The 21,623-nt window shown below is 46.6% G+C and overlaps 1 protein-coding gene across 1 annotated transcript in view; it reads left to right on the forward strand.

Annotated features, from left to right (window-relative positions):
• The window catches only part of LOC126526721 (uncharacterized), a 418,451-nt gene that overhangs the window by 366,079 nt on the left and 30,749 nt on the right, over positions 1 to 21,623 (forward strand). The window contains exon 8 of the mRNA XM_050174576.3: positions 15,094 to 15,350. Coding sequence (XP_050030533.2) covers positions 15,094 to 15,350 — 257 coding nt within the window. The remainder of the gene's footprint in view (positions 1 to 15,093; positions 15,351 to 21,623) is intronic.

Raw genomic sequence — 21,623 nt, forward strand, 5'->3', positions numbered from 1 at the left:
CAAGCGCGGCCACTGTGCTTGAAAAGTACCCCGAAAGGTAGTGAAATTAGTTGCAATAATGTCTGGGGTCAGAGAAAGCGCCAAAACCTTTCCCGGTAAGATTCAGTATACACGCCAAACTAACTGCGGCACACAGCCGAGCTGCTTTTCCCTAACTGCGCCACTACGCCGAGCGCGGCCACTGTGCTTGAAAAGTACCCCAAAAAGTAGTGAAATTAGTTGCAATAATGTCTGGGGTCAGAGAAAGCGTCCAAACCTTTCCCGGTAAGATTCAGTATACACGCCAAACTAACTGCGGCACACAGCCGAGCTGCTTTTCGCTAACTACGCCACTACGCCGAGCGCTTCCACTGTGCTTGAAAAGTACCCCAAAAAGTAGTGAAATTAGTTGCAATAATGTCTGGGGTCAGAGAAAGCGTCAAAACGTTTCCCGGTAAGATTCAGTACACGCGAAACTAACTGCGCCACTACGCCGAGCGCGGCCACTGTGCTTGAAAAGTACCCCAAAAAGTAGTGAAATTAGTTACAATAATGTCTGGGGTCAGAGAAAGCGCCAAAATTTGTCCCGGTAAGATTCAGTACACGCGAAACAAACTGCGCCACTACGCCGAGCGCGCCCACTGTGCTTGAAAAGTACCCCAAAAAGTAGTGAAATTAGTTACAATAATGTCTGGGGTCAGAGAAAGCACCAAACTTGTCCCGGTAAGATTTAGTATACACGCCAAACTAACTGCGCCACTACGCAGAGCTGCTTTTCGCTAACTGCGCCACTACGCCAAGCGCGGCCACTGTGCTTGAAAAGTACCCCGAAAGGTAGTGAAATTAGTTGCAATAATGTCTGGGGTCAGAGAAAGCGCCAAAACCTTTCCCGGTAAGATTCAGTATACACGCCAAACTAACTGCGGCACACAGCCGAGCTGCTTTTCCCTAACTGCGCCACTACGCCGAGCGCGGCCACTGTGCTTGAAAAGTACACCAAAAAGTAGTGAAATTAGTTGCAATAATGTCTGGGGTCAGAGAAAGCGCCAAAACCTTTCCCGGTAAGATTCAGTATACACGCCAAACTAACTGCGGCACACAGCCGAGCTGCTTTTCCCTAACTGCGCCACTACGCCGAGCGCGGCCACTGTGCTTGAAAAGTACCCCAAAAAGTAGTGAAATTAGTTGCAATAATGTCTGGGGTCAGAGAAAGCGTCCACACCTTTCCCGGTAAGATTCAGTATACACGCCAAACTAACTGCGGCACACAGCCGAGCTGCTTTTCGCTAACTACGCCACTACGCCGAGCGCTTCCACTGTGCTTGAAAAGTACCCCAAAAAGTAGTGAAATTAGTTGCAATAATGTCTGGGGTCAGAGAAAGCGTCAAAACGTTTCCCGGTAAGATTCAGTACACGCGAAACTAACTGCGCCACTACGCCGAGCGCGGCCACTGTGCTTGAAAAGTACCCCGAAATGTAGTGAGATTAGTTACAATAATGTCTGGGGTCAGAGAAAGCGCCAAAACTTGTCCCGGTAAGATTCAGTACACGCGAAACTAACTGCGCCACTACGCCGAGCGCGGCCACTGTGCTTGAAAAGTACCCCAAAAAGTAGTGAAATTAGTTACAATAATGTCTGGGGTCAGAGAAAGCGCCAATACTTGTCCCGGTAAGATTCAGTACACGCGAAACTAACTGTGCCACTACGCCGAGCGCGGCCACTCTGCTTGAAAAGTACCCCAAAAAGTAGTGAAATTAGTTACAATAATGTCTGGGGTCAGAGAAAGCGCTAAAACTTGTCCCGGTAATATTCAGTACACGCGAAACTAACTGCGCCACTACGCCGAGCGCGCCCACTGTGCTTGAAAAGTACCCCAAAAAGTAGTGAAATTAGTTACAATAATGTCTGGGGTCAGAGAAAGCGCTAAAACTTGTCCCGGTAATATTCAGTACACGCGAAACTAACTGCGCCACTACGCCGAGCGCGGCCACTGTGCTTGAAAAGTACCCCAAAAAGTAGTGAAATTAGTTACAATAATGTCTGGGGTCAGAGAAAGCGCCAAAACTTGTCCCGGTAAGATTCAGTACACGCGAAACTAACTGCGCCACTACGCCGAGCTGCTTTTCGCTAACTACGCCACTACGCCGAGCGCGGCCACTGTGCTTGAAAAGAACCCCGAAAGGTAGTGAAATTAGTTACAATAATGTCTGGGGTCAGAGAAAGCGCTAAAACTTGTCACGGTAAGATTCAGTACACGCGAAACTAACTGCGCCACTACGCCGAGCGCGGCCACTGTGCTTGAAAAGTACCCCAAAAAGTAGTGGAATTAGTTACAATAATGTCTGGGGTCAGAGAAAGCGCTAAAACTTGTCCCGGTAAGATTCAGTACACGCGAAACTAACTGCGCCACTACGCCGAGCGCGGCCACTGTGCTTGAAAAGTACCCCAAAAAGTAGTGAAATTAGTTACAATAATGTCTGGGGTCAGAGAAAGCGCCAAAACTTGTCCCGGTAAGATTCAGTACACGCGAAACTAACTGCGCCACTACGCCGAGCGCGGCCACTGTGCTTGAAAAGTACCCCAAAAAGTAGTGAAATTAGTTACAATAATGTCTGGGGTCAGAGAAAGCGCCAATACTTGTCCCGGTAAGATTCAGTACACGCGAAACTAACTGCGCCACTACGCCGAGCGCGGCCACTCTGCTTGAAAAGTACCCCAAAAAGTAGTGAAATTAGTTACAATAATGTCTGGGGTCAGAGAAAGCGCTAAAACTTGTCCCGGTAAGATTCAGTACACGCGAAACTAACTGCGCCACTACGCCGAGCGCGGCCACTCTGCTTGAAAAGTACCCCAAAAAGTAGTGAAATTAGTTACAATAATGTCTGGGGTCAGAGAAAGCGCCAATACTTGTCCCGGTAAGATTCAGTACACGCGAAACTAACTGCGCCACTACGCCGAGCGCGCCCACTGTGCTTGAAAAGTACCCCAAAAAGTAGTGAAATTAGTTACAATAATGTCTGGGGTCAGAGAAAGCGCTAAAACTTGTCCCGGTAATATTCAGTACACGCGAAACTAACTGCGCCACTACGCCGAGCGCGGCCACTGTGCTTGAAAAGTACCCCAAAAAGTAGTGAAATTAGTTACAATAATGTCTGGGGTCAGAGAAAGCGCCAAAACTTGTCCCGGTAAGATTCAGTACACGCGAAACTAACTGCGCCACTACGCCGAGCTGCTTTTCGCTAACTACGCCACTACGCCGAGCGCGGCCACTGTGCTTGAAAAGAACCCCGAAAGGTAGTGAAATTAGTTACAATAATGTCTGGGGTCAGAGAAAGCGCTAAAACTTGTCCCGGTAAGATTCAGTACACGCGAAACTAACTGCGCCACTACGCCGAGCGCGGCCACTGTGCTTGAAAAGTACCCCAAAAAGTAGTGAAATTAGTTACAATAATGTCTGGGGTCAGAGAAAGCGCTAAAACTTGTCCCGGTAAGATTCAGTACACGCGAAACTAACTGCGCCACTACGCCGAGCGCGGCCACTGTGCTTGAAAAGTACCCCAAAAAGTAGTGAAATTAGTTACAATAATGTCTTGGGTCAGAGAAAGCGCCAAAACTTGTCCCGGTAAGATTCAGTACACGCGAAACTAACTGCGCCACTAGGCCGAGCGCGGCCACTGTGCTTGAAAGGTACCCCAAAAAGTAGTGAAATTAGTTACAATAATGTCTGGGGTCAGAGAAAGCGCCAAAACTTGTCCCGGTAAGATTCAGTACACGCGAAACTAACTGCGCCACTACGCCGAGCGCGGCCACTGTGCTTGAAAAGTACCCCAAAAATTAGTGAAATTAGTTATAATAATGTCTGGGGTCAGAGAAAGCACCAAAACTTGTCCCGATAAGATTCAGTACACGCGAAACTAACTGCGCCACTACGCCGATCGCGGCCACTGTGCTTGAAAAGTACGCCAAAAAGTAGTGAAATTAGTTACAATAATGTCTGGGGTCAGTGAAAGCGCCAAAACTTGTCCCGGTAAGATTCAGTACACGCGAAACTAACTGCGCCACTACGCCGAGCGCGGCCACTGTGCTTGAAAAGTACCCCAAAAAGTAGTGAAATTAGTTACAATAATGTCTGGGGTCAGAGAAAGCGCCAATACTTGTCCCGGTAAGATTCAGTACACGCGAAACTAACTGCGCCACTACGCCGAGCGCGGCCACTCTGCTTGAAAAGTACCCCAAAAAGTAGTGAAATTAGTTACAATAATGTCTGGGGTCAGAGAAAGCGCTAAAACTTGTCCCGGTAAGATTCAGTACACGCGAAACTAACTGCGCCACTACGCCGAGCGCGGCCACTCTGCTTGAAAAGTACCCCAAAAAGTAGTGAAATTAGTTACAATAATGTCTGGGGTCAGAGAAAGCGCCAATACTTGTCCCGGTAAGATTCAGTACACGCGAAACTAACTGCGCCACTACGCCGAGCGCAGCCACTCTGCTTGAAAAGTACCCCAAAAAGTAGTGAAATTAGTTACAATAATGTCTGGGGTCAGAGAAAGCGCTAAAACTTGTCCCGGTAAGATTCAGTACACGCGAAACTAACTGCGCCACTACGCCGAGCGCGGCCACTCTGCTTGAAAAGTACCCCAAAAAGTAGTGAAATTAGTTACAATAATGTCTGGGGTCAGAGAAAGCGCCAATACTTGTCCCGGTAAGATTCAGTACACGCGAAACTAACTGCGCCACTACGCCGAGCGCGCCCACTGTGCTTGAAAAGTACCCCAAAAAGTAGTGAAATTAGTTACAATAATGTCTGGGGTCAGAGAAAGCGCTAAAACTTGTCCCGGTAATATTCAGTACACGCGAAACTAACTGCGCCACTACGCCGAGCGCGGCCACTGTGCTTGAAAAGTACCCCAAAAAGTAGTGAAATTAGTTACAATAATGTCTGGGGTCAGAGAAAGCGCCAATACTTGTCCCGGTAAGATTCAGTACACGCGAAACTAACTGCGCCACTACGCCGAGCGCGCCCACTGTGCTTGAAAAGTACCCCAAAAAGTAGTGAAATTAGTTACAATAATGTCTGGGGTCAGTGAAAGCGCTAAAACTTGTCCCGGTAAGATTCAGTACACACGAAACTAACTGCGCCACTACGCCGAGCGCGGCCACTGTGCTTGAAAAGTACCCCAAAAAGTAGTGAAATTAGTTACAATAATGTCTGGGGTCAGAGAAAGCGCTAAAACTTGTCCCGGTAAGATTCAGTACACGCGAAACTAACTGCGCCACTACGCCGAGCGCGGCCACTGTGCTTGAAAAGTACCCCAAAAAGTAGTGAAATTAGTTACAATAATGTCTTGGGTCAGAGAAAGCGCCAAAACTTGTCCCGGTAAGATTCAGTACACGCGAAACTAACTGCGCCACTAGGCCGAGCGCGGCCACTGTGCTTGAAAGGTACCCCAAAAAGTAGTGAAATTAGTTACAATAATGTCTGGGGTCAGAGAAAGCGCCAAAACTTGTCCCGGTAAGATTCAGTACACGCGAAACTAACTGCGCCACTACGCCGAGCGCGGCCACTGTGCTTGAAAAGTACCCCAAAAATTATTGAAATTAGTTATAATAATGTCTGGGGTCAGAGAAAGCACCAAAACTTGTCCCGATAAGATTCAGTACACGCGAAACTAACTGCGCCACTACGCCGATCGCGGCCACTGTGCTTGAAAAGTACCCCAAAAAGTAGTGAAATTAGTTACAATAATGTCTGGGGTCAGTGAAAGCGCCAAAACTTGTCCCGGTAAGATTCAGTACACGCGAAACTAACTGCGCCACTACGCCGAGCGCGGCCACTGTGCTTGAAAAGTACCCCAAAAAGTAGTGAAATTAGTTATAATAATGTCTGGGGTCAGAGAAAGCGCCAAAACTTGTCCCGATAAGATTCAGTACACGCGAAACTAACTGCGCCACTAGGCCGAGCGCGGCCACTGTGCTTGAAAAGTACCCCAAAAAGTAGTGAAATTAGTTACAATAATGTCTGGGGTCAGAGAAAGCGCCAAAACTTGTCCCGGTAAGATTCAGTACACGCGAAACTAACTGCGCCACTACGCCGAGCGCGGCCACTGTGCTTGAAAAGTACCCCAAAAAGTAGTGAAATTAGTTACAATAATGTCTGGGGTCAGAGAAAGCGCCAAAACTTGTCCCGATAAGACTCAGTACACGCGAAACTAACTGCGCCACTACGCCGATCGCGGCCACTGTGCTTGAAAAGTACCCCAAAAAGTAGTGAAATTAGTTACAATAATGTCTGGGGTCAGAGAAAGCGCCAAAACTTGTCCCGGTAAGATTCAGTACACGCGAAACTAACTGCGCCACTACGCCGAGCGCGGCCACTGTGCTTGAAAAGTACCCCAAAAAGTAGTGAAATTAGTTATAATAATGTCTGGGGTCAGAGAAAGCGCTAAAACTTGTCCCGGTAAGATTCAGTACACCCGAAACTAACTGCGCCACTACGCCGAGCGCCGCCACTCTGCTAGAAAAGTAACCCCAAAAGTAGCGAAATTAGTTACAATAATGTCTGGGGTCAGAGAAAGCGCTAGAACTTGTCCCGGTAAGATTCAGTACACGCGAAACTAACTGCGCCACTATGCCGAGCGCGGCCACTCTGCTTGAAAAGTAATCCAAAAAGTAGCGAAATTAGTTACAATAATGTCTGGGGTCAGTGAAAGCGCCAAAACTTGTCCCGGTAAGATTCAGTACACGCGAAATTAACTGCGCCACTACGCCGAGCGCGGCCACTCTGCTTGAAAAGTAACCCAAAAAGTAGCGAAATTAGTTACAATAATGTCTGGGGTCAGTGAAAGCGCCAAAACTTGTCCCGGTAAGATTCAGTACACGCAAAACTAACTGCGCCGCAACGCCGAGCGCGGCCACTCTGCTTGAAAAGTAACCCAAAAAGTAGCGAAATTAGTTACAATAATGTCTGGGGTCAGAGAAAGCGCCAAAACTTGTCCCGGTAAGATTCAGTACACGCGAAACTAACTGCGCCACTACGCCGAGCGCGGCCACTCTGCTTGAAAAGTAACCCAAAAAGTAGCGAAATTAGTTACAATAATGTCTGGGGTCAGTGAAAGCGCTAAAACTTGTCCCGGTAAGATTCAGTACACACGAAACTAACTGCGCCACTACGCCGAGCGCGGCCACTCTGCTTGAAAAGTAACCCAAAAAGTAGCGAAATTAGTTACAATAATGTCTGGGGTCAGAGAAAGCGCCAAAACTTGTCCCGGTAAGATTCAGTACACGCGAAACTAACTGCGCCACTACGCCGAGCGCGGCCACTCTGCTTGAAAGGTAACCCGAAAAGTAGCGAAATTAGTTAAAATAATGTCTGGGGTCAGTGAAAGCGCTAAAACTTGTCCCGGTAAGATTCAGTACACGCGAAACTAACTGCGCCACTACGCCGAGCGCGGCCACTCTGCTTGAAAAGTAACCCAAAAAGTAGCGAAATTAGTTACAATAATGTCTGGGGTCAGAGAAAGCGCTAAAACTTGTCCCGGTAAGGTTCAGTACACCCGAAACTAACTGCGCCACTACGCCGAGCGCCGCCACTCTGCTTGAAAAGTAACCCCAAAAGTAGCGAAATTAGTTACAATAATGTCTTGGGTCAGAGAAAGCGCTAAAACTTGTCCCGGTAAGATTCAGTACACGCGAAACTAACTGCGCCACTATGCCGAGCGCGGCCACTCTGCTTGAAAAGTAATCCAAAAAGTAGCGAAATTAGTTACAATAATGTCTGGGGTCAGTGAAAGCGCCAAAACTTGTCCCGGTAAGATTCAGTACACGCGAAACTAACTGCGCCACTACGCCGACGCGGCCACTCTCCTTGAAAAGTAACCCAAAAAGTAGCGAAATTAGTTACAATAATGTCTGGGGTCAGTGAAAGCGCCAAAACTTGTCCCGGTAAGATTCAGTACACGCGAAACTAACTGCGCCACTACGCCGAGCGCGGCCACTCTGCTTGAAAAGTAACCCAAAAAGTAGCGAAATTAGTTACAATAATGTCTGGGGTCAGTGAAAGCGCCAAAACTTGTCCCGGTAAGATTCAGTACACGCGAAACTAACTGCGCCACTACGCCGAGCGCGGCCACTCTGCTTGAAAAGTAACCCAAAAAGTAGCGAAATTAGTTACAATAATGTCTGGGGTCAGTGAAAGCGCCAAAACTTGTCCCGGTAAGATTCAGTACACGCGAAACTAACTGCGCCACAACGCCGAGCGCGGCCACTCTGCTTGAAAAGTAACCCAAAAAGTAGCGAAATTAGTTACAATAATGTCTGGGGTCAGAGAAAGCGCCAAAACTTGTCCCGGTAAGATTCAGTACACGCGAAACTAACTGCGCCACTACGCCGAGCGCGGCCACTCTGCTTGAAAAGTAACCCAAAAAGTAGCGAAATTAGTTAAAATAATGTCTGGGGTCAGTGAAAGCGCTAAAACTTGTCCCGGTAAGATTCAGTACACGCGAAACTAACTGCGCCACTACGCCGAGCGCGGCCACTCTGCTTGAAAAGTAACCCAAAAAGTAGCGAAATTAGTTACAATAATGTCTGGGGTCAGTGAAAGCGCTAAAACTTGTCCCGGTAAGATTCAGTACACGCGAAACTAACTGCGCCACTACGCCGAGCGCGGCCATGGACTCTGCTTGAAAAGTAACCCAAAAAGTAGCGAAATTAGTTAAAATAATGTCTGGGGTCAGTGAAAGCGCTAAAACTTGTCCCGGTAAGATTCAGTACACGCGAAACTAACTGCGCCACTACGCCGAGCGCGGCCACTCTGCTTGAAAAGTAACCCAAAAAGTAGCGAAATTAGTTACAATAATGTCTGGGGTCAGAGAAAGCGCTAAAACTTGTCCCGGTAAGATTCAGTACACGCGAAACTAACTGCGCCACTACGCCGAGCGCGGCCACTCTGCTTGAAAAGTAACCCAAAAAGTAGCGAAATTAGTTAAAATAATGTCTGGGGTCAGTGAAAGCGCTAAAACTTGTCCCGGTAAGATTCAGTACACGCGAAACTGACTGCGCCACTACGCCGAGCGCGGCCACTCTGCTTGAAAAGTAACCCAAAAAGTAGCGAAATTAGTTACAATAATGTCTGGGGTTAGTGAAAGCGCCAAAACTTGTCCCGGTAAGATTCAGTACACGCGAAACTAACTGCGGCACCACGCCGAGCGCGGCCACTCTGCTTGAAAAGTAACCCAAAAAGTAGCGAAATTAGTTAAAATAATGTCTGGGGTCAGTGAGGGCGCTAAAACTTGTCCCGGTATGATTCAGTACACGCGAAACTAACTGCGCCACTACGCCGAGCGCGGCCACTCTGCTTGAAAAGTAACCCAAAAAGTAGCGAAATTAGTTACAATAATGTCTGGGGTCAGTGAAAGCGCTAAAACTTGTCCCGGTAAGATTCAGTACACGCGAAACTAACTGCGCCACTACGCCGAGCGCGGCCATGGACTCTGCTTGAAAAGTAACCCAAAAAGTAGCGAAATTAGTTAAAATAATGTCTGGGGTCAGTGAAAGCGCTAAAACTTGTCCCGGTAAGATTCAGTACACGCGAAACTAACTGCGCCACTACGCCGAGCGCGGCCACTCTGCTTGAAAAGTAACCCAAAAAGTAGCGAAATTAGTTACAATAATGTCTGGGGTCAGAGAAAGCGCTAAAACTTGTCCCGGTAAGATTCAGTACACGCGAAACTAACTGCGCCACTACGCCGAGCGCGGCCACTCTGCTTGAAAAGTAACCCAAAAAGTAGCGAAATTAGTTAAAATAATGTCTGGGGTCAGTGAAAGCGCTAAAACTTGTCCCGGTAAGATTCAGTACACGCGAAACTGACTGCGCCACTACGCCGAGCGCGGCCACTCTGCTTGAAAAGTAACCCAAAAAGTAGCGAAATTAGTTACAATAATGTCTGGGGTTAGTGAAAGCGCCAAAACTTGTCCCGGTAAGATTCAGTACACGCGAAACTAACTGCGGCACCACGCCGAGCGCGGCCACTCTGCTTGAAAAGTAACCCAAAAAGTAGCGAAATTAGTTAAAATAATGTCTGGGGTCAGTGAAAGCGCTAAAACTTGCCCCGGTAAGATTCAGTACACGCGAAACTAACTGCGCCACTACGCCGAGCGCGGCCACTCTGCTTGAAAAGTAACCCAAAAAGTAGCGAAATTAGTTACAATAATGTCTGGGGTCAGTGAGGGCGCTAAAACTTGTCCCGGTATGATTCAGTACACGCGAAACTAACTGCGCCACTACGCCGAGCGCGGCCACTCTGCTTGAAGAGTAAACCAAAAAGTAGCGAAATTAGTTACAATAATGTCTGGGGTCAGTGAAAGCGCCAAAACTTGTCCCGGTAAGATTCAGTACACGCGAAACTAACTGCGCCACTACGCCGAGCGCGGCCACTCTGCTTGAAAAGTAACCCAAAAAGTAGCGAAATTAGTTACAATAATATCTGGGGTCAGAGAAAGCGCTAAAACTTGTCCCGGTAAGATTCAGTACACGCGAAACTAACTGCGCCACTACGCCGAGCGCGGCCACTCTGCTTGAAAAGTAACCCAAAAAGTAGCGAAATTAGTTACAATAATATCTGGGGTCAGAGAAAGCGCTAAAACTTGTCCCGGTAAGATTCAGTACACGCGAAACTAACTGCGCCACTACGCCGAGCGCGGCCACTCTGCTTGAAAAGTAACCCAAAAAGTAGCGAAATTAGTTACAATAATGTCTGGGGTCAGAGAAAGCGCTAAAACTTGTCCCGGTAAGATTCAGTACACGCGAAACTAACTGCGCCACTACGCCGAGCGCGGCCACTCTGCTTGAAAAGTAACCCAAAAAGTAGCGAAATTAGTTACAATAATATCTGGGGTCAGAGAAAGCGCTAAAACTTGTCCCGGTAAGATTCAGTACACGCGAAACTAACTGCGCCACTACGCCGAGCGCGGCCACTCTGCTTGAAAGGTAACCCAAAAAGTAGCGAAATTAGTTACAATAATATCTGGGGTCAGAGAAAGCGCTAAAACTTGTCCCGGTAAGATTCAGTACACGCGAAACTAACTGCGCCACTACGCCGAGCGCGGCCACTCTGCTTGAAAAGTAACCCAAAAAGTAGCGAAATTAGTTACAATAATGTCTGGGGTCAGAGAAAGCGCTAAAACTTGTCCCGGTAAGATTCAGTACACGCGAAACTAACTGCGCCACTACGCCGAGCGCGGCCACTCTGCTTGAAAAGTAACCCAAAAAGTAGCGAAATTAGTTACAATAATGTCTGGGGTCAGAGAAAGCGCTAAAACTTGTCCCGGTAAGATTCAGTACACGCGAAACTAACTGCGCCACTACGCCGAGCGCGGCCACTCTGCTTGAAAAGTAACCCAAAAAGTAGCGAAATTAGTTACAATAATGTCTGGGGTCAGAGAAAGCGCCAAAACTTGTCCCCGTAAGATTCAGTACACGCGAAACTAACTGCGCCACTACGCCGAGCGCGGCCACTCTGCTTGAAAAGTAACCCAATAAGTAGCGAAATTAGTTACAATAATGTCTGGGGTTAGAGAAAGCGCCAAAACTTGTCCCGGTAAGATTCAGTACACGCGAAACTAACTGCGCCACTACGCCGAGCGCGGCCACTCTGCTTGAAAAGTAACCCAAAAAGTAGCGAAATTAGTTACAATAATGTCTGGGGTCAGAGAAAGCGCCAAAACTTGTCCCGGTAAGATTCAGTACACGCGAAACTAACTGCGCCACTACGCCGAGCGCGGCCACTCTGCTTGAAAAGTAACCCAAAAAGTAGCGAAATTAGTTACAATAATGTCTGGGGTTAGAGAAAGCGCTAAAACTTGTCCCGGTAAGATTCAGTACACGCGAAACTAACTGCGCCACTACGCCGAGCGCGGCCACTCTGCTTGAAAAGTAACCCAATAAGTAGCGAAATTAGTTACAATAATGTCTGCGGTTAGAGAAAGGGCTAAAACTTGTCCCGGTAAGATTCAGTACACGCGAAACTAACTGCGCCACTACGCCGAGCGCGGCCACTCTGCTTGAAAAGTAACCCAAAAAGTAGCGAAATTAGTTACAATAATGTCTGGGGTCAGTGAAAGCGCCAAAACTTGTCCCGGTAAGGTTCAGTACACGCGAAACTGCGTGACACGGCCAAGGTTCTTTTCGTCAGAGAGCCAGGTGCGGTGAGCGTGCCCAAAAACTACCGAAATAAGTTTTTTTTTCGCATTAGAAACGTTTATGTTAAGCACAGTATTTTGACAAACTCACAGTATGGTTTTCGGAAGGGGCGGTCGACTGAATACGCCTTGTTAGCCCTCAAGGAAATAATTTTCGAAAACATTAATAATAATGTACTGACAGCCGGAATTTTCCTCGATTTTAGTAAAACATTTGACTCCATTGACCACAGTATTCTCATTAGTAGGCTTTCATCATATGGAATTCGTCGTACAGCTTTGGCCTTAGTTAAATCCTACTTAGAAAACAGGTACCAGCGCGTGTACATTAACAACCAAAGATCATCATTCTTCCCAATTGCATGTGGCGTACTACAAGGAAGTATATTGGGGCTGCTTTTATTTAATACGTTTATCAATGATAACGTAAATATCGACACCACAGTAGAATTTGTAATCTATGCTGATGATAGCACCTTACTTATCTCTGGGAGTAATATTAGCACACTAGAGCTAAAATGCAATGATATCGTTACTAAACTATGAGCATGGACTAGAGCAAATCAAATCAGAGTAAACCCAACTAAATCCAAAGCAGTTATTTTTCGTGCTCAAAATAAAGCAGTTCCTCCGGTGAATTCATTCATTTTTCAAGACCAGCATATAGAAATAGTGACCGAGCACAAGGTTGTCGGTGTGTATTTTTTTGCCCATCTAAAATGGGACGCTCATGTTGTTTACGTCTCCAGAAAACTGTCTGAAGTTACAGTTGCAATCTCATGCTACCGCACACTTCTTCCCACAAGCGCTAAACTAGAGATATATTACGCCCTATTTCTTTCTCACATTAGGTATTGTACACTGGTATGGGCAACAACAACTAAAAGAAATATGAACAAGCTTCTTGTATTGCAGAGGAAAATTATTCGCCTTATCGTTAACATTGAACCAACGTGGAGTGTTAATCCCGCAATAGCATCATTCAATTTGATCCGTGTAGATAATATATATGAATTTCGTTTGTTACAAATAACATACTTTTCTTCCACAGGTATGAGTAATTTCCTGACACAACTTGCTTCCCTTGAATATCGTACACCAATAGTTAACACTCGTTGTACTGACACTTGGTCCCTACCACAGTTTAGAACCCATTACAAGCTGCAATCCTTGGCTCACAATCTGCCATTTTTTCTCAATAAACATAAGCATACTGCTGGTTTTAGTCGAAAACAGCTAAGAACATACTTTGTGCACATGTAATCCGTATTTATTCATATGTCGTTTGAGAAAACGTCTGTGTTATTGCTGTACTTGATTTGATGCTGTACTATATTTGCTTTGATGACTACTTCTGTATTGCTACTGTTATTTCGTTCTGTCTGCTGCTGCCATGTAATGGTTTCCTGGGCCTTCGTCAAGCTGTTCGTACAGCTTTTAGCCCAGGTGACCATCCAGATACTTGCTGGAGAATAAAAACATATGATTTGATTATTATGCTTGGGCTCATAGAATGCGTCGCAAACATCTCCCAGTACGAGTAATTAACTCATATTAACTAGGATTGGACTGCGGGGCTGTGTTCCGATAACTGCGTCACTACATAGGTTCAGTTTTCTGCAGTAAGCCTAAATGTGCTTGAAGTGCGTCGCAGACTGTCAAACAAAATTCCTCACCTTGCTGTAGTCCAGTAGTGCAGCGGTGCCGTATCGAAATGCAGACAGAACACAAGAGAACGCCGGGAGCCCCAAAAACGGGCTACATCCAAAAGAGACGGGTCGCTGAGCACGCGAGCTTCACATGCACAGCCGGCCTCGCTCACTTCTGCGGCTTGTCTGGCGCATGACGTATGCACGCGTCTGGCGAGCCGCTAGCTTGTTGCTAGGCAACGCACCAAAAAGTTGCAAACTATAAGTTCATTTACACGCAAAACTTTTTCACTTTTAGTGGGAAAGAATAAAAAAAAATAAAACGTTGTCTGGAAGTTTATTTCACATTCCTTTTTTGTCATGCTCGCGTCAACTAACGGATGGAGTTGAAACTAGGCGTGACGTGTTTCCTCTTGCCAGTTTTTGAAGTGTGTCCCCTCTTTTGAATTTCTTTCTCTATGCTACCCACGCCGGTCAACGCACAGAAGCGCACGCTTCTTGATAAGAGCCGATAACGAAACATGAAACGCCATGCAGCGGGCTGAGCTGACGCCGGGCCGGCGGGACCGCACGGCGTGCGCGCGGAGAGAGTCGAAGGTGAGGGAGTTGCGAGGGGGTAAAGAGGGAGGGCGATTGGAGAGGAAATGGGGGGGGAAGGTCTCGGCCACCTGGATCGGCGCGCGTGCGCGCGACGATCTACGAGGCCATGCAAGGGAAACGGGTTTTCGGGTTCGCCCAATACAGAGATGGTGCCAATTACCTCTGCCACCGAAACAGTGATTTCCCCCACTGGCAAAACGTGGTCGCCCGATATAAATAGGCAAGTGCACGTGTCAATAGTATGCGTTTGGTTCAATTGGCTTCGGACGCGCCTTTCATATTTAAATTCTTGGCTCAATTTATGTGGGACACCTTGTAGAATGCCAAGTCTCTAACACTTGCTCTCTTAACCATGATGTGACAACATACACGTTCTTGCACGTTTCATGTGGAATTGAAGTCATGGGGTAGTGTGTATAAAGATTCATAAACCCTCCCAGTTCGCTGCCTTCTTTTATTGCGTAGGTTCTTTTCAATTACTCACTATACTGTACTTATTTGGTGGACTTAACGGCTTGCCACGAATTTAGTTCCGCGTGTGCTCTGCATAACAGGGAAACTTCCAGCATGCTGCGCTGGTCTCAAAAGCCACTCTTGTGGCATGCACGTGCGCGTCTTCGTTGCCTTTCGTTCTTTGTTTACGAGACGATGGCATGGGGCCGTGTGCAGGAGTACTCCGAACGTTCTGGTGGTGCAGCTGGGCAACCTGCTGAAAGACAGCGAGCGTAACACTCACGGCGTGAAGGCGGTCACCATGCACCCGTCGTACTCGAGTCACTCGCCGGCCACCAATCTGGCCATCATCACCCTGGACAGGGAGGCCACTCTGAACGACGACGTGCACCCAATCTGTCTGGCCGAGGGCGACGCCGCCTCGCTCGAAGATCACGACTGTTTCGCCACCGGCTGGCCAAACAGCGCTCAAAGTGAGTGCAAAGTCAGACTGGATCTTTTTATGTGACCGTGCCACTTTACTGCAATTTTAAGACGCAATCTCTTCTTCGTATCAGTAGATTGGAAGAATGGTGACCATTCCAATACAAAATACTCTGATAATCTTAGCACGAGAGTGTCGGATAGAAAGTGCAGTCACATATCACAGCACAGAATAGCAGTCTAAGAAGACACAGGTGTCAATTCAGCCACTAGTTTTATTTGGAATGGGATGTGATCAATGTGATGAAAAAATTACATTACGTGCATTGATTGCAGTATGTGAGTGACCTATCGGCTTTAACAAACTAGGAAACAAGCGCTAGCCTGAGATAGTCGTCGGCGACGCGCATGTAGGTGAAAACTTAAACACACAGTTTGGACATCTCTGATTTTAACAGCTTGTCAGATGATTCATTGTTGTTCTGTTAGCCCAAAAGAAGGAGCAAAATCTTTTTAGTTGCATCGTTCCTTTGTATTAGGGTTATGGCGCTGTTTGAAGCATTTTCCAGGAATGTTACTGAGGTGTCATTAGTTGTTATGAGTCCTACAATGCAAATACAATGCTTCCAGGAATATATTCAAGCTCTCAGCAGCAGCTTATAAGAGAACACAATTAAATAATGTGAGGATCCCACGCACTGTGGGAATCGGTGTAAGCGAAGCTTTGTATGCTATTTGCTTTCATTAACGACAATTCGCAGTGACGTTAGAGGCGAATGTGTAATTTGCTCAGTGTTTAGTCCAACACAAGAAGTGGTGGGTCGATGTTAAACGTTGCCTTGCGTGCGCTACTTCTTCTTGTCTACCCGCCGTGGTTGCTCAGTGGCTATGGTGTTAGGCTGCTGAGCACGAGGTCACGGGATCGAATCCCGGCCATGGCGGCCGCATTTCGATGGTGGCGAAATGCGAAAACACCCGTGTACCTAGATTTAGGTGCACGTTAAAGATCCCCAGGTGGTCGAAATTTCCGGAGTCCTCCACTACGGCGTGCCTCATAATCAGAAAGTGGTTTTGGCACGTTAAACCCCATAATTTAATTTTTTTTTTACTTCTGGTCTGCGTAGTCGACAGTACACACGTGTTTGCTTGAGGCGTTGTTGTGCGTCATTGTTCATAATCTCTGAGAGGGTTGAGCATTATCATTGCCTCACATGGCACGTACATCGAATCTTCACAGCGGCAGTCTGCACCACGTTTCGCTGCATAGCTAACACGGGCCCGTTCTGTGCGACGTCTCTTTTGGGATCCTGTGTCCTCGACGCTGAGTGCACGCTGTGGAGCCAGTTTTCTGGCGCGTGTTTACGGGCTCCTTCTACATACGTGGCTAGCAAGCTGTTGAGACTCTAGCTCCAAGCGCGCTCTTCAGGGTATAGACAATTGTAATGTTTACATTATCACAGCGCAGCACGCGACCTCCAAAGCCCAGCAAGTGCATTTTGGTCGCATAGGAAAGCAAGCACAGCACGTGTCATATGCACAAACTGGTAAACGCTACTGCGGCGGTGCCGGCCAAGATGGATGGATGGATGGTAGGATGGATGGATGGATGGATGCTATGAACATGCCCTTGGAATGGGGCGGGGGGGGGGGGTAGCGCCACCAAGCTCTTGTTATTGTATTGCCTAACGTCTTGCCCGTATTCGAAAAAAGAAAAAAAAAGAACATACGAAGAATTTCCATCACCGAAATTTCTGAACCCTTATTCAGAACTTGGTTTTTGCACGTCTCCGTTGTATGTAGTTTCCCTACTTTTCTTCCAGCAATCTTCCAATCGCCTCCTAATAATCTGTGTTGCGGAGAAGTTTGCTTTCTCCATGCTCTCACTGAACCCAAGCGCTTCAAAAGTGCCAGAGGTGCCATAATCGACCGCTGGGCAGCTATCTTCACATACTAATTTAAAAAAAAAACTTAAATTAAAATATGGGGTATTACGTGCCAAAACCACGATCTGATTACGAGGCACGCCATAGTTGGGGACAGCGGGAATTTGGAACACCGGGGGTTCCTCAACGTGCACCTAAATCTAAGTACACGGGTGTCTTTCTAATTTCGCCCCCGTCGAAATGTGGCTGCCATGGCCGGGATTTGATCCCGCAACCTCGTGCATAGCCCAACACCATAGCCACTAAGCAAACACGGCAGGTTATACTAATTCAACATGCTCCATTGTTTCCCTAGCTTTACCGCAGCAAGCACATCATGCTTCTTCTTCCTTCTTATATGCCACCTTATAAGTGCGTGTTCTAAGGCATCCTGATCTCGCTTCGAAAAGTATTGTGCTTCCTTTTGAGTTATAGTTTTTTTCCTGATTTCGTTTTTTTTTCTTTTAAGTACTCATAGCAGATTTGTTTTCCATTGCCGCCACCCACGAGATTGCTTTGCCTTTCCACTTGACGTTCTTTGTTGCCATGTTGCTCACCGTACTGGTCGCACACCTGCCGTCAAATTTCCTAGTTCTCTTCCTCCACTGTGAATCAATGTTTTTCCTGTACAAATATCTCAATACCCAGTCCATATCACCTTGCACAACTTCATTTGTAGTCTTGCCGTGAGCGCCCAATGCGAGGCGTCCCACTGACTTTTGGTTGGCATGGAGTCCTGATTCTAGCCTTCACCTCAAGCAAACAACCACATTTCCAAATGTAGGTCATGGAACGATTACACCTTTTCACATCATACACTGGAGCACCTCGTATCTGTTGTAGCCCATAGCGCTCTGTGTTTGGCTGCATTTCTCTTTCCATTTAGTGTTATTGTTGTTTGCTGTCTTTCCATATACCTATTGCCTTCGCTTGTCCGTATACCAATGTATATAAATTGTTTACAGGAGATATTTCCTGGCCCTTGGTTGACAGTGGTAGTTCACTGTTTTCATTGAACATAACAACTGATTTTTTGCGGCTAACTTTCAGACCGATATTCTCGCCTTCCTGTCCCTAGATATCAGCCAGACCTTGCGTATCATTTTGATTGTTAGCTAGCAACAAGCGGGATGGGCGAAGGCGCGCGCCATCTAATTGTGTTGTAACCAGCTAAGCGCAGCGCCCGAGCAACACCTCGGGTGCCTCGATTTTGCGCACCGCCGGTGGTGACACCTTCTGGCCGGCTACGCGCCACCGTTTTGCTCCGCGGTCGCCATATTGGGGCGAGTCGCTTGCGGCGCCCGTTGTTTCCAGCGTTGGTAATGCAGCATTGCTGGCCAGCTTGCGAAGCTGCTGTGTCGTGTGCCAGGTACTGGGCGATTGAACTGTGTTCAGTCGCAAAAACCAGCATTCCAGGGCATTATGTACTGCTGTGTGCCGGCTAATAATGCTGGGCACCTTTCTTTTGTTTGTTTAATCATTCTGAAAGCGGCCGGCACGCCACATTATCAGTTTTTCTGTGACGCGCGTTGCGACGATATTTATCTCGATTGATCCGAGCCACGCGCGACCATGTCGGGTTCCAGAATTTTGTCGTTGTCTTTAGAATGTTGTCTAGAAGTTTCCTTACCGGCTTTAAGTTGAGCTCGGCCGAGAGCGGCGGGGATCTTGCTCATCGATGACAGTGAAGCAGGTTCTCTGCTATCACCGCCGCGAAGTTGTGGAGTTCTTGGTAGGTGCAAGTCAGCCTAATATAGCGTTTCTTTTTCATTTCATTTTATTACCTTACAGACCTCTTGATAGCGATATTACATAAGGGGTGGGAATACATTAGTACATAATTTGCATAATGCATAACTGAACACGCAAACGACAGCAAAAAACTGCATGTGCTAAAGTGTTACATACGTCAGCGTAAATACATAGACTTAAGTAATACAAACTAAAGTTGCACGAGCATATAAGTCTGGTAACACAAGTCATTTTCATTGTAAAAAGTGCGCAGTGACACTCTCCATGAATGTACAAGGGCAAATGATGGCAGAGATTTGGTTGGGCAGATTTTTCCAATCTGTAGCGGCATGGCAAAAGAATGAGGCGGAAAAGGTAACAGTGCGCATGCGAGGGCCGCCCACTTGAAAAGTGTGGCGTGTACGATGAGATGTTCGGCCTGCGGGGAGGATATAGGGTGGTTGATTAAGCGAGCTGTCATAAAACTTATGAAAAAGTGAAAGGGTTCCAGTGCGCCGGCGCGTACAAAGAGGAAGTAAATTCAATTCTTTCGTTAAGTAAGATATACTCGCGTCATATGAATAATTATAATGGATGAACCTTGCGGCGCGGTTTTGAACGGCTTCGAGTGCGTTAATGATATGTTTGGTGCGGATTTCATATGGCGGATGCATATTCCAGTTTCGGTCGGACTATTGACTGGTAGGCCAGTAGTTTAACAGGTTTGGGGGCGCGTTTTAGATGACGCTTGAGAAGACCCAGCGATTTGTTGGCAGATGAAATGATGTTACTGACGTGTGTTCGCCAGGATAAGTCGTTAGATACAGTGACACCTAGGTACTTGTAAGACGGCGCAGCACACACGGGAATGTTATTAATTGTGTATTGGTAAGGAAATGGGTCGCGCCGACGAGAAAATACCATCAAGTTGTATTTCTTAGGATTAAGTTCCATTAACCACCGGTCGCACCTTTGCTGTAAGTAGTTAATGTCCTCCTGAAGTAGGTCTTGATTAAATGTGCTAGTAATTGTTCGATAAATGACGCAGTCGTCTGCGAACAAACGAACGTGTCAAGACACGTGCAGGGGTAGGTCATTAATGTATATTAAGAAGAGTAGGGGTCCAAGAACAGATCCTTGCGGTACACCGGAAGTCACTGGCAGGTGGTTAGATGCGCGGTTGTTAACTGTAACGAACTGAGATCGCTTTGTCAAGAACGCTTCAATCCATCGCAAAATGTCGGGTGAAGGTTCGCAAGAGAAAGTTTTAGTAGTAGACGTTGGTGTGGTACCTTGTCAAACGCTTTTGCAAAATCTAGAAATATCGCGTCTGTTCGGAGGTTAGAATCGAAATTAGTGTGAATATCATGCAGGAAAATGGCTAGTTGTGTTTCGCAGGAAAAGCCTTTGCGGAAACCCATGCTGTGAAGAATGAAAGTATTTGTTCGAGTCAAGAAATTTCATTATTTCTGTGTACATGACATGTTCCATGAGCTTACAGGGCACACCCGTTAATGAAATGGGGCAATAATTAAGCGGGCAATTCCTGTCACCTGATTTGTGAATGGGAACAACCCTCCCCACCTTCCAGTCATGTGGTATTTCACCAGTTGAAAGTGACTGTGAAAACAGCAAACACAGAAACACCGGGGTGACATGTTTAGTATTCTTTAACAGTTTCGAATTAATGTTATCCACGCCGGCTGACGATGTGAGTCTAAGGTTGTCAAATAACGATGAGATACCATCTGGGGAAAATGTAATGGTTGGCATAGCGCTTGTTTCATTAGTACGCGAAGAAAAAGCTGACGTGGTAGGCTCTTCTGTAAATACAGAGACAAAAGCTGCATTAAAAAGGTTCGCGCACTCTACATCGTCGAGCGTTTCACCACTTTCATTGGTAAGTGTTACACTGTGCCTTTCTTGAGGGTTTATCACCTGCCAGAATTTCCTGGTGTTATTGATTAAAAGTTTCCGAAGGTCATCACCGAAGAATGCGTCTTTCGCCTTGAGAATCGCTGATAGGTATGCGCGTTCAGCAGTGTAGTATTTTTCCCATGCACACGTATTCATCCTGCACTTTTCGGCACGATACATGCGTTTCTTTTTGTTTTTTAGTCTTTTTAACGAATTGTTAAACCATGGTTTTCGTTCATGTGTTCGAAAGGCGATTTTGGGTATTAACTGGTTCGCTAATTGTTTATTTTTTGTTTGAATATGAGCCAAGTTTCATGAATGCTGCAGTTATGACACGTATCTTGGAAGGAAGGTAGAAAATTCTGTAAATGTTCACATATTGCATCATAATTTGCTTTGTCGTATAAGTGTATATTTTTCTCCCGCTTCTCCCGCAAAGCTGGAGGAAAGCGAAAAGAAGCATGGATGACCCTGTGATCACTAATTTCTCTAAGATAGGTGATGGACGACAAACTGTCTGGACGGTTGACCAGTAGTAAATCTAATATGTTTGCAGTGTCTTGGGTGACGCGCGTTGGCTCTAATATGAGTTGTGTCAGGTTGAAGTTGAGGCAAACGTCGAGAAAATCTCTCGATTCGGTTTAGCTTACCAGAGAGGGTACTGTGTTTTGCCAATCAATGTCTGGTAAGTTAAAGTCTCCAAAAAGAAGAAGGTCGGCATTAGGATAGCGAGAGCAGACCACATTTAGTGCA

The sequence above is a fragment of the Dermacentor andersoni genome, chromosome 8, assembly GCF_023375885.2.
Source record: "Dermacentor andersoni chromosome 8, qqDerAnde1_hic_scaffold, whole genome shotgun sequence".
NCBI lineage: Eukaryota > Metazoa > Arthropoda > Arachnida > Ixodida > Ixodidae > Dermacentor > Dermacentor andersoni.